The sequence below is a fragment of the Symphalangus syndactylus genome, chromosome 16, assembly GCF_028878055.3.
Source record: "Symphalangus syndactylus isolate Jambi chromosome 16, NHGRI_mSymSyn1-v2.1_pri, whole genome shotgun sequence".
NCBI lineage: Eukaryota > Metazoa > Chordata > Mammalia > Primates > Hylobatidae > Symphalangus > Symphalangus syndactylus.
Genome location: NC_072438.2, coordinates 85,988,036 through 86,001,972, shown reverse-complemented (window position 1 = coordinate 86,001,972; position 13,937 = coordinate 85,988,036). Strand labels below are relative to the sequence as shown.

The following is a 13,937-nucleotide window of genomic DNA, read 5'->3' as shown; positions in this document are numbered from 1 at the left end:
GTTCTTGGCAGCTCCCTGATCCAGAAAGAAGAAGTCATACAACAAATTTCATGACTGATTTTTTCTGTTCAGGCCCGACTGCCCATACTCCGCTCCTATCTGGAAAAGGGGGTTAAGGAGCCTCTGCCCCAACAGCATCTTCAAAAGTAGATTTTCCTTTTTGCTTTCTGGACTGAGTTTTTGACAACCGGAAGGATTTCAGACCCGCTACTGATCTCTCGCTCAGTCGCTGCTCTGGTTGCAGGGATAAAAAAGCCAGTATTTTGGAAAACATCATTCTCAGTAAACTATCGCAAGGACAAAAAACCAAACACCGCATGTTCTCACTCATAGGTGGGAATTGAACAATGAGAACTCATGGACACAGGAAGGGGAACATCACACTCCGGGGACTGTTGTGGGGTGGGGGGAGGGGGGAGGGACAGCATTAGGAGATACACCTAATGCTAAATGACGAGTTAATGGGTGCAGGAAATCAACATGGCACATGGATACATATGTAACAAACCTGCACATTGTGCACATGTACCCTAAAACCTAAAGTATAATAAAAAAAATAAATAAATAAATTAAAAAAAAAAAAAAAAAGGCCAGTATTTGAATTAGAGAAACTTAGAAGGGTCTGGGGTATCGCTTCTTAGACACTGGGGGCTGCCTCATACTTCCAAAGCACTGTTATTCGTCTGCCAACATTTGTTGACTGCCCGAACAAATACCCACACACAAACAATTAGGATGAGATGTTTCAATGTGTTCACTAATGAAACAGAGTCCCTGACAAGTGAAGGACTTCACTTCAAATAAAATAGTAACTGTTTGGGAGACAAAAGGTTATGGTAGGCATGGCAACAGGAGTATCTTCCCAATGTGAAAGAACAATTGTGTAGCAGGGTCATAGAGCCCTAAACCCTGTGAGCATCACCCCGCGAGCATCACCCTGAGATCTGTCAGGGATTCGGTGGGAGCTGCTCTTTCTCTGCATCGTACCTTGGTCTTCCCCAGCTGCCACTCGCTGTTGGAGGCATCATAGAGCTGCAGCAGGCTCGTGCACTTCCCTCGGACGTCCTCGGGCAGAGCCAGATTCCTCATCAGCACTTTATACCTGCAACGTAAAGACACACAGGGTCACCTTCTGCGATGGTTCCCTGTTTTCTCCAAGCCCTTTGATAACAAAGAGAATCCAATTCAGCTCCCTCTTGCCTTTTGTAAAAGTCCTGAAAGGGTCTTCGGACCGCATACCCAGCTTTGCGGATTCTCACAGTCTCCAGCATCCCTGAGTACCGCAGCTGGTTCAGCACAACCGCCTGGTCAAACTGGTCTGGCATCTAAACCATGCAAAAAAAGATGGGATACCATTAGAAAAAATGGCATTTGATAAGGGAGACTTACTAAAGCCACCTCCATCATTGGTTTACCCCTGCTTCAAAACACATACAAGAGTCTTGAACCTACACAGAAATACAGACTAGCACAGGAACCCCAGTGGAACCATCACCTCGCTTTAACCACTATCAACCCCTGCCAATCCTGCCCCACCCACAAGCTACTTCCTCCCTCCCCTTATGTTTAAGAAAATCCCAGCCGGGCACGGTGGCTCACGCCTGTAATCCCAGTACTTTGGGAGGCCGAGGCAGGTGGATCACGAGGTCAGGAGTTTGAGACCAGCCTGGCCAATATGATGAAACCCCATCTCTACTAAAAATACAAAAATCAGCCAGGTGTGGTGGCGTGCGCCTGTAGTCCCAGCTACTCAGGAGGCTGAGGCAGGAGAATGGCATGAACCCAGGAGGCGGAGGTTGCAGTGATGGTCCACTGCACTACGGCCTGGTGACAGAGCTGTCTCAAAAAACAAAAAGAAAAAAAAAAGAAAATCCCAAATATCACATCATCTCATTTGCAAAGATCCTACTATATGTCATGTGTTAATATAACACTATTATCATATCTTAAAAGATATCAATAATTCCTTTATATTAATATCCATGTCCACATTTCTGGCTGTATCACAAATACCATAAATGTATCACCACTTTAAAATCTATTTTTTTCCCCAAAGAATTTAAAGTGTCATACAAATGTCACTTTTACTTTTTAAATTTGAATTTAAAGTCATTTTTTACCTAAGAACACAGTGACTTGGTGATGGGTGGATACCCACACTGCGACAGGTGAGGTGGGGGTGGGGGTGGAGAAGGGGAGGCGACCGTGCTAGCCGGTGTAGAAGAGGTGAAAAAGAGTTTGACTTTGCTCAAATTCTAGTCAAATACTTATTTATTGAGAGCTCCATACTCTGATCACTAAATAAGCCTGAGAACATACAAATTAAAGACAGAGGAAATCAGAACTAAGACTTAATGTTCTGAAATGTGTTCTCTTATTTGTTCAGCTGCCAAACAAACTGGCACTGGGGCCAGGACAATAGGTTTTCAGGGGAAAGCAAAAAAGTGGGCCATTTAGGAACTCTGGGGACAGTGGTTTGTTTTTTCAGTCCACCCACCCAAGTTCCCTTTAATTAAGCTGCATGTTGTTATCCCACACAACTGTGAATACAATGACAAAAAAATAGTGCCATAGGACCTAACTGTTAAAAAAATACAAGAATGCAAAGTGGCTTAATTTGTGACCCTTAAAAATGCAGTCATTAACACAAAATCAGGCATAAAGCCATGTTATTCTGCAAGCTTTCAAAATTGGCAAAAAAATAAATTTAAAGAATGCTTTGCAACTGTCCTTCACAGCTTTTGATGGAATAGCTGCCATCAGCCCTAGTGGGCTGACTTCTCTCATATTTAATTTCTTCTACAAACACTGTGGTCAAATTGTCTTTACTTAGCAGTATTCCAACCAAGTGCAGCCAGCAAATTAGTGCAAACATCCAAAGAACTGTGGTTCTCTGTTTTTAGTCTTGATTAAATTATCCTCAGAAAAGTAAGAAAAGCATAAAAATATGAAAACAAAATTAGCCTTGGTGACTCTTATGCCGTATCTCTGGATTTAAAAATGCGGGTTGGGGTGTGGGTGACTGTTCTGAAGGCATTTGGTTACAACGCTTCTGTGAGATTTATTTGGGAATATAATCTAAGCAGCACTAATCTACAAAGACTAGTATAGAGCAAATATAAAAGGAACATTGAATAAAGTATCAGACTTACTCAACTTTGTTAAATTTATACTACCAGAGAAGCCTTCTAAATTTAATATTTAATCACTTGATGCTCAAAGACTTTCATCCAAAATATCTCTCTCTCTCAGGCTTTCACTGTTCCTGATCCCCTCTTTTCTCCCAGTCTCTATAGAACAAAGTCTGTACAATTCCCCAGTCTGGTGCTCGAGTTATTAAAACTAAAGATATTACACCAAAAGGGCCTCCCCATCCAAAAAGTTCAGCCACACTCACCATCTTCCTGTCTCTCCGAGGGGCATTTCACCTTCAGTTTGGCTCTTGGGCCAAAATTCATATGGAAAACAACAGCCACACTGACCTTTTCCCCACAGCTAAAGACATGGAACAATAATGAACACCATTCCTGTGCTTTAAAAAGTGCCCGGTCGCCATGACAACCCCTTCCATTCTCGGGCTAATTAGGGTGGTGTGGTTGTAGGATCTGACACAGGCCGGGGAGGGCGGGGAGGGAGCGAGGAGCGGCCATGAGTTCCAGGCTCCCATTGCAATTGTGTCTCTGCCCCTTCCCAGTAACTTCACCAGGGGAGGGGGATCTATAGGCTGATTGTCGCCCCGGGCAACCCACCCTGCGATCACGAGGGGGGTAGATCTGGATTTCCATTGGTGGTTCTCTTTTCGGCTGCAATTTCCTTTTCTGGTGAATTCAGTGTTCAAAGATGACACAGTTGGAGGCTGGACAAGGCACAACTTAAAGGCATTTCGCCTTTCAAAACTCCGCTACTGCGCTGCCTCCACTGGTAACTAGTTTTCCAGAACCTGAGCTCACTCCAACAAAGACTGCCTGCAGTGTACCGACAAGGAAGTCTTGATGGAGACAAATAGGTTGGAGTTTGGAAGAAACAGCCTCTAACCCAGGGCAATTACAGTCACATGATCCTTTTACTGAATATTTACTGAACACCTACTATGTGCAAGGTTTTGTAATTCATGATCAGGGAAGATTTTTTTCAAAAAGGTGGAAGCTGTGTTTTGCTTCCAAGGACCCTGCAATTTAGGAGGGTGGACAGGTACATCAGTACTTAGATAGCGGAAAGCCTAATATTAAACTATAATTAAAGATTAAAATTAAGTTCCTTGGGAATATAGGAGAGAGAAAAATACTGAGGGGGCATGGGAAGTGCACAGATTTGAACTAGAGCTTGGACTCTTAAAATGCTGGAGGGAAGGGGCGTTCCCTGCAGAAAGAAAAACAGGAAGAAAATCCAAGAGGAACCTGGCAGGTTCAGTCAACAGGATGGGATGGAACAGAGGGAGGCAGGGAAGGACCTGGGTGGAAGATGGACCCATGGTTCTTGTATTCAAGATAAGAAGGAGTCACAAGGAGTCACCGGAGGCTCACAGTAGAGACCAATGGGGTCAGATCTGTGCTGTGTAAGGATCCCCTTGGTGGCAGCAACAACACTAGGAACAAGAGCATCCCCAAACGGGCGGCGGCCGGGTATATTCTGATACCACGCACGCCATAAAAATGTCATGCAGCCATTAAAAAAATAAGACCAAATGCAGGCGACTGAGACCATCCTGGCTAACAGGGTGAAACCCCGTCTCTACTAAAAATACAAAAACAAAATTAGCCAGGTGTGGTAGCGGGCGCCAGGCTGAGGCAGGAGAATGGCGTGAACCTGGGAGGCGGAGCTTGCAGTGAGCCGAGATTGTGCCACTGCACTCCAGGCTGGGCGACAGAGAGAGAAAACAACAACAACAAACCAAATTGTAGTGGGGAGTGGCGATGGTTACTGGGTACAAAAAAATAGCTAGAGAGAATGAATACTTAGTATCTGATAGCACAACAGGGTGACTATAGCCAATAATAATTTAATTGCATATTTAAAAATAACTAAAAGTATAGCTGGATTGTTTGTAACACAAAGGATAAATGCTGGAGAGGATGGATACCCCATTTACCCTGATGTGATTATTACACATCATATGCCTGTATCAAAATACCTCATACATCCCATCAATATATGACAAAAATAAATTTAAAATTTTTTTAAAAGAACAAAATGGGGCAATTGGACAAAAAAAAAAGATCAAATTGAAGACATACCTATTGACTCTAGGGCCTTTCATAAGGTATTATTGAGTGAGAAAAACAAGCTAGAAAGAATCTTACTTAAAAAAAAAATAAAGATGATCACTCCTCTCCAAAAATCGCTGCTCTAGCTATATATATGCGTATAAATGTAGTCATGTACCGCATGATGATGTTTCAGTCAACGACAGACTACAGATATGGCGATGGTGCCGTAAGACTGAAACGCTGTTTTTTTTTTTTTTTTTTTTGAGACAGGGCCTTGCTCTGTCACCCAGGCTAGAGTGCAGTCGTGCGATCTCAGCTCACTGCAACCTCTGCCTCCCGGGTTCAAGCAATTCTCATGCCTCAGCCTCCTGAGTAGCTGGGATTACAGGCATGTGTCACTACACCTGGCTAATTTTGTATTTTTAGTAGAGATGGGGTTTCTCCATGTTGGTGAGGCTGGTCTCGAACTCCCAGCTTCAAGTAATCTGCCTGCCTCTGCCTCCCAAAGTGCTGGGATTACAGGCATGAGCCACCGCACCCAGCCTCGGGGTTTCTTTTTGAGGTGACGAAAATGTTCTAAAATTGACTCTGGTGATGGCTGCACAAATCTGTAAAAAATTTTAAAACTCACTGAATTGCACATTTTAAATAAGGCAATTACATGACATAAGAACCGTATCTCAAAAACGCTGTTAAAATTTTTTTTTAAGTACATTAAGGCCAGGCGCGGTGGCTCATGCCTGTAATCCCAGCACTTTAGGAGGCCGAGGCAGGTGGATCGCCTGAGGTCAGCAGTTCGAGACCAGCCTGACCAATATGGTGAAACCCTGTCTCTACTAAAAATACAAAAATCAGCCAAGTGTGGTGGCATGCGCCTGTAGTCCCAGCTACTTGGGAGGTTGAGGCAGGAAAATTGCTTGAACCCAGGAGGCAGAGGTTGCAGTGAGCCGAGATCACGCCACTGCACCCCAGCCTGGGCAACAGAGTGACACTCCGTCTCGAAAAAAAAAAAAAAAGTACATTAAGTACCAGTCTAACACTGAGGCATTTAAAATGGACAAGAAATGGATGGAAGAGAAAGTTTGCATCCTGGAGACAGGATGAAATCTATGTAGTTTTAATGTATACTTTGGATAATTTAATCCTACCAAAAATAAGTAGAAATACTTATTTCCATACAATCTGAAAAATACTATTTCAGAATGCCTAGATGATTAATAATGATTAATAACAGGGCACACTAAACCCTCTACAAAAATCAATTACAGGCAAACCTTACTTCCTGCAGCTTATTTAGATAAAGGACAACAGAGGTGCTGACAGACAGGGACACCAAGAGCAGGGAGGGTGCTTCCCAATGAAGACAGAAATGCATTTATTTATGTATCAGTGAATCCAACTGCCCTGAACATTACCGAGCCTTCCATCATTTCATGAACAGTGCATGACAATAAGAAGTATGACAGTGGATTTGGAAACAGCCATTTACCTATGGTAAGGGGACATTCAATCTGTGCTTATTTAATGAAAGAAAATACAGTGAGTTTATTATCTGTGGACCGTTAAAGTTCTAATGTTTTTCAGCATTTGAGAATCTAGCAAAAACCAACCAAGGCATCCTGAGAAGAGCCCAGGAAGGGGCTGGGGGTGGTAGGAATCCAGCTTGTCACACAGGGGCCACGAGTTTTTCCAGAGCCAGCCAGGATTTTAGGGAAAAGCCATTTTGTAGATGAGGACACTGGAAATTAGGAAGGTAACATGACTTGTTCAAACCGGTTATATTTTTTTATTTTTTTGAGATGAAGTCTCACTCTTGTCACCCAGGCTGGAGTGCAGTGGTGCGATCTTGGCTCACTGTAAACTCTGCCTCCCAGGTTTAAGCAATTCTCCTGCCTCAGCCTCCCAAATGGGTAGCTGGGATTACACGCATGTGTCACCACACCAGGCTAATTTTGTATTTTTAGTAGAGATGGGGTTTTCCCATGTTGGCCAGACTGGTCTTGAACTCCTGACCTCAGGCGATCCACCCACCTCAGCCTCCCAAAGTGCTGGGATTACAGGCTTGGGCCACCACGTGCGGCCTTGAACTGGTTTTAACATTTGCTTAAATCGAGAAGTTAAAAAGTAAGTCTCAAAGAGCCTTGCGTTCCTGAAAACTAGCATGTAAATCAAACTCATGGGCATCAAACCTATTTGCCTACTGACACATTTTAAAACGGGATATATTACTATGGGATACAACTCTGAAAGGAATGAAAACTTCTTTAGGGAAAAGATTAAGTGGAACCTAGGCAGAGAACGTGGTCTATAAGCTATCATTCCCAGAGGCAATCCGTCTTCTGGAAACACAGACATTCTCTGGAGATTTAAGCACAAGGAACATTCTTAGAGATCAACTTGTCAGGTACTGACTTAGTCTAATACAGGTGACTTAAAGATCACAATTTTAAGGGCCACGACGACATCGATAAGAAATCAGTTTGCTACATTGTGAATTCAGCCAAACATCTGCATATGGAAGCAACTAGCGAATAAAGAAGAGCTTTTAGAAAATCAAATTGCAAACTGGGCAAATCCAACTCTGGCTACTCCCATAAACACAGACAATCATCAGCTGACCGTATCTTTACTTCGCATATCAACCTCTGATCACTGACAAACAATTCAACTGTTCTTTGACCCACGGGAGATTTAACTCCATTTGCATCTCATACCCCCTCCTTGGGTGCCTGCTAAGGGCAGGTGTCTGAGCATGAGATGACACACCACAGTGGACAAGGGACACACTGGTAACATGTGGCACTAAATCCCAAGGATGATGCCCTGCATGTGACAACGTATATAATAACGACTGCTTCTGCTTTAATAACAAATATCAAATACAATGTGACAACTCCTTGGGTGCTTCTGAATACATGTTATAATTTATTTCTAGAGTGGATCCTTTCCTATCTTTTTTGGAGAGAATTTATTCAAGGTCTAAAACTTTCATGTGATCACAATGTCTTGAAGATTGTAAAAGTAAACGATTATTTTAATCAACTAAAAATATTTATTTGGGCCAGGCACAGTGGCTCACGCCTATAATCCCAGCACTTCGGGAGGCTGAGGTGGGTGGATCACCAAAGGTCAGGAGTTCAAGACCAGCCTGACCAACATGGAGAAACCCCATCCCTCCTAAAAATATAAAAATTAGCCAGGCATGGTGGTACATGCCTGTAATCCCAGCTACTCAGGAGGCTGAGGCAGGAGAATCACTTGAACCCAGGAGGCGGAGGTTGTAGTGGGCCGAGATCGTACCATTGCACTCCAGCCTAGGCAATAAGAGCGAAACTCTGTCCCCAAATAAATACATATGTGCGCGTGCACGCACGTGTGTGTGTGTGTGTATGCATTAGAAGCCTCCCATAGACTAGGCACCCACACAAATAACTAATGGTATGTGATGTCCCGAAGCAAACCCAGTCCCTGCTCTGTCCTGACAAATGCAGGCCCTCCCCTGACAAATGCAGGCCCTCCCCAGATCAGATCTGCTTAGGATGCAAAATGGTAGAGAGCCTGAGATCTGGCAACACAAGAGATCCTCAGAGCCCTGACAAAAGCCCCAGAAAGCCAAACAAAGGAGCTGAGCATCACACCAACAATAAGTCAACTGCCTTTACTGCCTTAACTTTGGAGCTTATTAAAAACATTTTTGAAGACTTTGTCTTATAAGACCAACCTCCACATTGCTAGACTATTTCTCAAAGTGAGTCATACTGCATTCAAAATTTAGAGTTCTACTTATTTTATTTTATTTTATTTTATTTATTTATTTTTGAGACGGAGTCTCGCTCTGCCGCCCAGGCTGGAGTGCAGTGGTGCGATCTCAGGTCACTGCAACCTCCGCCTCCCAGGTTCAAGCAATTCTCCTGCCTCAGCCTCCTGGGTAGCTGGCATGGGAATATAGGCATGTGCTACCACACCCGGCTAATTTTTTGTATTTTTTAGTGAAGACGGGATTTCACCGTGTTAGCCAGGATGGTCTCCAACTCCTGATCTTGTGATCTGCCTGCCTTGGCCTCCCAAATTGCTGGGATTACAAGCGTGAGCCACCGCGCCCAGCCTCCACATTGTATTTTGTAATGGCACCTGACCTACTTTAAATAAAATACTTTAAACTTTACCTACATATTGGGTCTGCAACTGAGGGACTCATCGCACAGTTCACATTATGGAGGATTAGTCCGCCACTATCTTAAGAACATAAAGTATGTTAATTACGTAATAAGAAAAGCCATTACATGATTCTTTAGATAAGTGAATACTGTATGTGTGGGGCAGGGGGCACTGCTACAGAGAGGATTTAATAAATATTAGGTATATTTGTATTTGCATTTCCATTATGGGATATACCTCTACCCCATTTAACTTTAAAAATAAACAACCTTATCTTCTGATAACCCCTCTTCAACTTTAAGAAGTTAAAGACTCCATAAGAATTACCCAAAGACAATTAACGCTACATAACAAAATATCATTCCCAGTCCTGTAACTACTAAGAAAGCCTCACCACAAGACTCTCATCCCCTCCTCTTGCTGATTCACAAAGAACTCTGCAAGGAATCTGTCTATTTGCTTTCTTTGCTACAATAAACTCTCAAGAGTGGTGAATAAATATTCTCAGATAACAAGTTTATCATGCTTTGAACAATGTTCAAAAGCGTCGTTACTAAAGCAGCAATATAACTTTCCTGACCTTGAACAGAAGGTAAATAAAAGTCACTTCAACTGGCGACAAAAGTCCTTTGTACTTACATCAGTCATTTCACTCCGGGGCTGTTAAACACTTTACACAGTGGTTGCTACTTGCTAATTTTCACATTTTTAGAAAAGAGGCAGAAACTAATTTCCCCCTAGAGAAGAGGCAACCCCTGCAGGTGAGGAACAGGAAGGTAGTAAGCAGTGCCTGACTGGCCAGCGAACTGTAAGTCAGTCCTGGAGGTCAGATTGTAGGGCCTGGAAATTTCTCACTCACCAAGTACAACCTTCAACCCACATACCCGCTGAGACTAAGTACAGCTGTCACCCTGAGCAAGGACACTCACACTCTGTTACAGCTGCAGGTACTTACCTCGGACCCACACAGACCTCAACTACCTAATGGGAAAGAAAACACTGGAACATAAATAACATGCACATATACATGTCAATCTTTCTAAGGCATAGCTCTGGTTGTATCACAGCCCTGTTCACACACTGCCGGCACATGCCACTTTAATACAAAGACTTCGATTTCCCATTCGAGGTCCTCACAGTACGGCTCCAATTTACCTTCCCAGTCAATACACCCGTACACAAATTTGACCTTGTAGTCCAACTGTAGATCATTCTAGTTGTTTCCTGACTAAAATGCTCACTTCCTGTCTTCACCTCAGCTGAAACTGGCCTCTCCACCTGAAATGTACCATCTGTTGAGCCTGATGGATCTTTTAGGTGTCTCTCAAATGCTCCCTCCTCTGTAGAACTGTTCCGATGCATCCCACAGGTGCCATCCGTGATGCTCCTCAACCTTGGGTTCCCAGCACACGCTGTACTTGCATGAGGATGTGACCCCTGGTCACGCTCTTTTTCATGTTAAGCATGTCCACGTGAACTCCCAGGGGAGCAGCTGAATTCTGTGAACGTCTGAGTTCACTACATTGCCTGGTGTGTGACCCTACGTATCAGATACACTCTCACTTATGCTGGTATATTTGCAAGAACAAAATTGTGGTTCTGTTTACAGCCGTTTCTAATATATTTGTTTAATTAGCATTAAATAGGTTTTGCCTCTCTTACAGATTTTGGAGAAATGAAAATGTTTTTTGCTTTTTAAAAAGTATGTCAATCGACACAACTATAATCAACTGATTTTTGAGCAATGTGCAAAGGCAGTTAGAGAAAGGATAGTCTTTCTAACAAATGGTGCTAGAATAATTGGACATCAATATGCAAAGATATAATCTAGATGTGGACATTACAACTTTCGCAAGAATTAAGTAAATCATAGACCTATCTATGTAATGTAAATCACAAAACTATAAAACTCCTAGACGATAACATAGGAAATAATCTAGGTGGCTTTGGGGATAACTTTGATACAACAAAAGCATGTTCCACGAAGGAAAAAATAGATATGTAGGATTTCATTAAAATTAAAAACTTTTCTTCTGAGAAAGATGCTGTTAAGGCAATGAAAGACAAGTAACAGACTGAAAAATATTTGGAAAATACACACTAAGAAAGACTGTATCAAAAATTTACAAAGAACACTTAAAACTAAACAATATGAAAATCCAATTTTTAAAATAAGCAAAAGATCTGAAGAGACACTTCACCAAAGAAGATAGGCTAATAAGCATATGAAAAGATATCACCTGTCATTGGGGAATTAAAAATTAAAACGGGCCGGGAGTGGTGGCTCACGCCTGTAATCCCAGCACTTTGGGAGGCCGAGGCAGGCGGATCACGAGGTCAGATCGAGACCATCCTGGCTAACACGGTGAAACCCCGCCTCTACTAAAAACACACAAAAAAATTAGCTGGGCGTGGTGGTGGGCACCTGTAGTCCCAGCTACTGGGGAGGCTGAGGCAGGAGAATGGTGTGAACCCGGGAGGTGGAGCTTGCAGTGAGCCAAGGTTGCACCACTGCACTCTAGCCTGGGCGACAGAGCGAGACTCCATCTCAAAAAAAAAAGAAAAAAAATTAAAACGATAATGAAGTACCACTACATACTTATTAGAATGCTTAAAATCCAGAAAAGTGACAATATCAAATGCTGGCAAAAATGTGGAGCAACAAGAACTCTCACCCAGAATTGGTAGGAATGCAAAATGGTACAGTCAATTTGGAAGACAGTTTCTTAAAAGCTGAACACAGTCTTAACACATGATCCAGCAACTGCCCTCTCAGGTATTTTCCCATTTAGACAAAAACTTACGTCCACACAAAAATCTGCACATAAATGTTCATAGCATCTTTGTTCGTAACTGCCAAAAACTGGAAGCAATCAAGACATCCTTCAACAGGTGAATGGACAAAGAAGCTATGGTATATCCATACAATGAAATATTATTCAAAAGCTATCAAGCCACAAAAAGACGTGGAGGAACCTCAAGTGCATACATAGTGCTAGATGAAAGATGTCAGTCTGAAATGGCTATATACTATTTGACTCCAATTATATGACATCCAGAAAGAGACAAAACTTCAGAGACAGTAGAAAAATCAGTGGTTGCCAGGGGTCGGGGGAAGGATGAAGAACTAAAGCACAGAGGAATTTTAGAGAAGTGACACTATTCTGTATGATACTGTAATGGTGGATACATGACATCATGCATTTGTCAAAACTCACAGAACTTTAGAGCACAAGAATAAACATTTGGGGAAATCAAGAAATAATGTAGATTGTCACAAGAGAATCTAAACGAACCAACCTCACTAAACAGGGAGGGGGAAAAGATGCTGACTTAAATAACTCTGGAAACATATACAGTCTATAAGACTACAAGCAAAAAGAACTGCATTTAAGCACTGTACTATAGTTGATAAAGTTGTTTACCCCAGGGGTATGGAGTCACAACTCTTGATACTACTGTATGTGTACACTGGAATTAAACAAAAAAAAATGAATGGCAGATGATGGGAGCCAGGTTTCTTACTGTTGGAGTGAGAATTTTGCAAGAAAACCTACATGAAACCCATTCTGTCCAGCTGGATTTGATTTACTATCATGAAAACAGCACAGAAAATCTCAGGGTCCTGACACTGGTTCAAATACGACTCTAAAGGAAGCCAGCATAAGGTCCAAGTAGTCCTCACAATGTGTTTCTAGAGAACATGCCCAAAACGCAGCTCGATACCCAGTTATTTTTTTTTTAATGACTCACATGACATGACTGGAATGTGTTTCTATGGGGGTTCCACTGCAAGACGTAATGAAGTAACTCTTCAGCGTAGTGTTTAATGAGGAGGGATGCAAAAGAAATTGGGAGAGTACAGCCATCTCTTTTTCCCCACTAACTAATTTGTTGTTGTTAAATGAAAAAACAGTACATGCGAAGGATCTGGGTGTATATGTGCATATATACTACATATACATACATACACATACAAAAAAGCATATGCCATAAAAACCCCACATTCCTGGGGAAAACTATTCATACTAGTTTCCTGTGTCTCCTTCAGGCACAGTCGATGCATGTATAAACACAGTATGCATGTGTGTGTATATGCACGCTCACATATGTGTGCAGATAAATACACACATTGCTTTTTTAAAAATGCAAATAAAACTGTTCCACATTTTGCTTCTCTTACCTAACGGAATCTTAGAGACAGTTAACCTGTCAGGATATACAGTTCTCTCACCTTCTTCTTTTCTTTCCTTTTTTTTTTTTTTTTTTTCTTTTTGGAGACAGAGTCTCCCTTTGTCATCCAGGTTGGAGTGCAGCGGCATGATCTCAGCTCATTGCAACCTCAGCCTCCTGGGTTCAGACAATTCTCCTGCCTCAGTCTCCTGAGTAGCTGGGATTACAGACATGCATCACCATGCCTGGCCAATTTTGCTAATTTTTGTATTTCTAGTAGAGACGGGGTTTCACCATGTTTGCCAGGCTGGTCTCGAACTCCCGACCTTGTGATCTGCCCACCTCGCCCTCCCAAAATGCTGGGATTATAGGGGTGAGCCACTGCGCCCAGCCAAAATG

General features: G+C 42.5%; 1 protein-coding gene across 1 annotated transcript in view; it reads right to left on the bottom strand.

Moving 5' to 3' along the window:
* The window catches only part of MYO10 (myosin X), a 272,480-nt gene that overhangs the window by 46,845 nt on the left and 211,698 nt on the right, over nucleotides 1-13,937 (bottom strand). Inside the window, exons 20-21 of the mRNA XM_055246103.2 lie at nucleotides 1,201-1,325; nucleotides 988-1,102 (exon numbers count right to left, since the gene is read on the bottom strand). Coding sequence (XP_055102078.1) covers nucleotides 988-1,102; nucleotides 1,201-1,325 — 240 coding nt within the window. The remainder of the gene's footprint in view (nucleotides 1-987; nucleotides 1,103-1,200; nucleotides 1,326-13,937) is intronic.